We start from the raw sequence: 2,847 nt of genomic DNA on the forward strand, positions 1-2,847 counted from the left end.
CTCTCGATTAGCCCTTGACGCAACAAGGTTGGTTGGCTTTTTGTCTCTTGGTCTCTCTCTCTCTCTCTCCCCCCCCCCCCCCCCCCCCCCCCCCCCCCCCCCCCCCTCCTCCTCCTCCACTACTGTTCAGACAGAGAGAGCACAGAGCAGCCTGCTAGTGGAAAACCCCCTTGTAGTCTTGTGGCGTCCCAGACCCATCACACACACACAAGCAAACACTGCGCTAGGCTTAAACACAAAACATCTGCAGCAGCATGAGAGCTCCTCCTCCTCCATAGCTTCTTCTTCTAGTCTTTGCTGTGCTGTGTCTCGTTCAAGGCGAGGAGAGAGAGGTGGTGTGTTGTAAGCCTAGGATTTAAGAGAGATAGAGAGAGGTCAAAGGCTGGTCCATAGCCCATGCTCACATACATCTAGTAACCAGTAAGGGTAGAAGCAGTATATCAGTAGCCAGTAAATACTTGGAGCCAAGTAACCAGGAGATCAAAGTAACCCAGTGCTGCCTTTTGGTAAGAACAGCCTCACTGTTCCTCTTTCCATCTTTCTTCCACTATAGCCACCGAGCGAGTAGCTTCTCCTTCCTTCCTCCCTTGCTTCCAACTTGTATGTATTATTGTGTGCATTGCATTGCATGGGGAAGGGCCCAAGAAAGTAGTAGCAGAAGAAGAAGCTGGCAAGATAGATATGTAGCATAGGACATGGCAGCAAGCACAGATAACAATATGCATTATTCTATGGCCTCATAATTTAGCAGCTTGCTTACCACCTCCATCCATCCTGGGGTTTGCAAATTGCAACTAGTAGTATCTTGTTGATAAGGTCCCAAGATCCCCACCAAGCACCTCACCTCAGCACCCTTTTTGTTCACTCACTCTCTCTCTCTCTCTCCTTTAGTGCCTTCTGTCTGTGTTGAGAGTCCCAAGAAGCACTGAGAATTTTGTTGCATCTACTACCCTTGAGACTAGAGAGTGAGGGGAAGGAGCTCTGGGCGCCATTGGCCTTTTCTTGCTTGCTCTCTCATCATGGTTTCCAATGTGCCGCTGCAGAGAAGGCCAGAAGCACCAGCAGCGTCAGCGTCAGCAAGAAGCATCTTCTCTCTGGAGCGGCGCCGCCGAGAAGAGGACGACGGATCAGGACCAGGAGGAGGCATGGATCTTTCTGGCACGCAGGGCGAGCTCGCGATCCCAATGCACGCCAACGTCGCGTCGCCTTACGGAGGTGGCGGCGTCGGCGGCCATGTCCTGCAGCAGCTGCACGGCCGTGACCACGGCAGCAACAACAATGGCCAGCAGTCTCCGGCGGCGGCGGCGCTGACGCCGTCGCCGCCTGCCGCGGCGGAGGAGACGGAGAGCTCCGGGAAGAAGCGCGGGCCGGCGGCCGGCGGCATTGGCGGGGGCAGCTCCGCGGTGAAGTACCGGGAGTGCCTCAAGAACCACGCGGCGGCCATCGGCGGGAACGCCACCGACGGGTGCGGCGAGTTCATGCCCAGCGGCGAGGAGGGCTCGCTGGAGGCGCTCAAGTGCTCCGCCTGCGGCTGCCACCGCAATTTCCACCGCAAGGAGGTGGACGGCGACGACGACGACGACATTTACGGCGCCGCCGACGGCTTCAGCGGCCTCGGCCTCGGCCTCGGGCACGGGCACGGCCACCGCGCCGCTCGCCGCCTCCTGGCCCCCGCCATGGCGCACCCGCACCACACGAGCGGCGGCGGGCTCCTGATCTCCGGTGCCGACCCCTACGGCGCCTACGCGGCGGCGCGCGCTCTCCCCCCGGCGCTTCCGCCGCCGCCGGGGCACGGGCACGCCCACCACCACCAGTACGTGATGCCTCTGAACATGATGCACACCTCGGAGTCCGACGAGATGGAGGGCGGCGGCGGCGCGGTCGCGGGCGGAGGCGGCGACGCGGCGCGCGGCGGCAGCGGCGGCGGGTCTTCGTCGTCCAGGAAGCGGTTCCGCACCAAGTTCACCCCGGAGCAGAAGGCGCGCATGCTGGAGTTCGCGGAGCGCGTGGGGTGGCGCCTCCAGCGGCTGGACGACGGCATGGTGCAGGCCTTCTGCCAGGAAATCGGCGTGAAGCGGCGCGTGCTCAAGGTGTGGATGCACAACAACAAGCACAACCTCGCCAACAAGCGCCTGGAGGCCTCGCCGGCGGCGCAGGAGCAGCAGGCGATGGCGGGCATGGCGTCGCCGCCGCCGTCACCGCCGCAGCACATGCCTCTGCAGATGCCCGCTGGAGTCATGCCGCCGCCGCCGGCGCAGGCCGGGCCGTCCTGCCACCGCGGCGGTCCCGGGTCCCCGCTGCCGCTCAAGCTCGAGTGACCGACCGACCGTCGGGTCGGACCGTGCCGCCTTACAACCTGACAAAGAAGAGGAAGAAGAAGAAGAAGAAGAAGAAGGGTGACCACCATGGTGGTCAGGTGGTGGCCGTTGATCCGTCCTGGTAGGTAACCTAGCTAGCTAGCAGACCAGCCGACCGACCGACCGCATCGATGGCCATTTCACTGTTCCATTAATCCATTGCATACCGTCGTCGTCCAAGCAGGGAGAGAAGTGGTGATGAACTTCTTGAAACAACAAAACGAACAAGTCAAGGTTATTATCGTCTTTTTTCTTCTTTTCTTTTCTCTGTGTTTGTTTCTTTGTAGGGAGCATGCATGCATGCATGATAGTAGTAGCTGATCTCAACTGGACTGGACTCTTGGATTTCCTTCAAATTTTCCCTTTGTTTTCTGGTGATGGAGAAAATTAAATATCCTACTAGTAGGATCACTCATTTATGTTATTTATTATTCGTTTTCTTAGCTGCTAGTACTATTAGAATCGACCTCTGACTTTGAATCCTTTTAAA

General features: G+C 58.9%; 1 protein-coding gene across 2 annotated transcripts; it reads left to right on the plus strand.

The window, feature by feature from the left end:
- Positions 1–216: 216 nt before the first annotated feature.
- Positions 217–2,410, plus strand: LOC136484861 (zinc-finger homeodomain protein 4-like). 2 transcript variants are annotated; one of them, XM_066481828.1, is made up of 2 exons: positions 217–506; positions 1,044–2,410. In XM_066481828.1, exon 2 carries the CDS (start codon positions 1,146–1,148, stop codon positions 2,316–2,318), a length of 1,173 nt encoding a protein of 390 aa, XP_066337925.1. In that variant the 5' UTR covers positions 217–506; positions 1,044–1,145; the 3' UTR covers positions 2,319–2,410. The 2 variants fall into 2 exon arrangements, with proteins under 2 accessions (XP_066337925.1, XP_066337924.1); XM_066481827.1 differs by lacking the exon at positions 217–506 and having other exon boundaries at positions 1,010–2,410.
- Positions 2,411–2,847: the final 437 nt, after the last annotated feature.

This window comes from Miscanthus floridulus, chromosome 10 (assembly GCF_019320115.1).
Source record: "Miscanthus floridulus cultivar M001 chromosome 10, ASM1932011v1, whole genome shotgun sequence".
In the NCBI taxonomy this organism is placed as follows: domain Eukaryota; kingdom Viridiplantae; phylum Streptophyta; class Magnoliopsida; order Poales; family Poaceae; genus Miscanthus; species Miscanthus floridulus.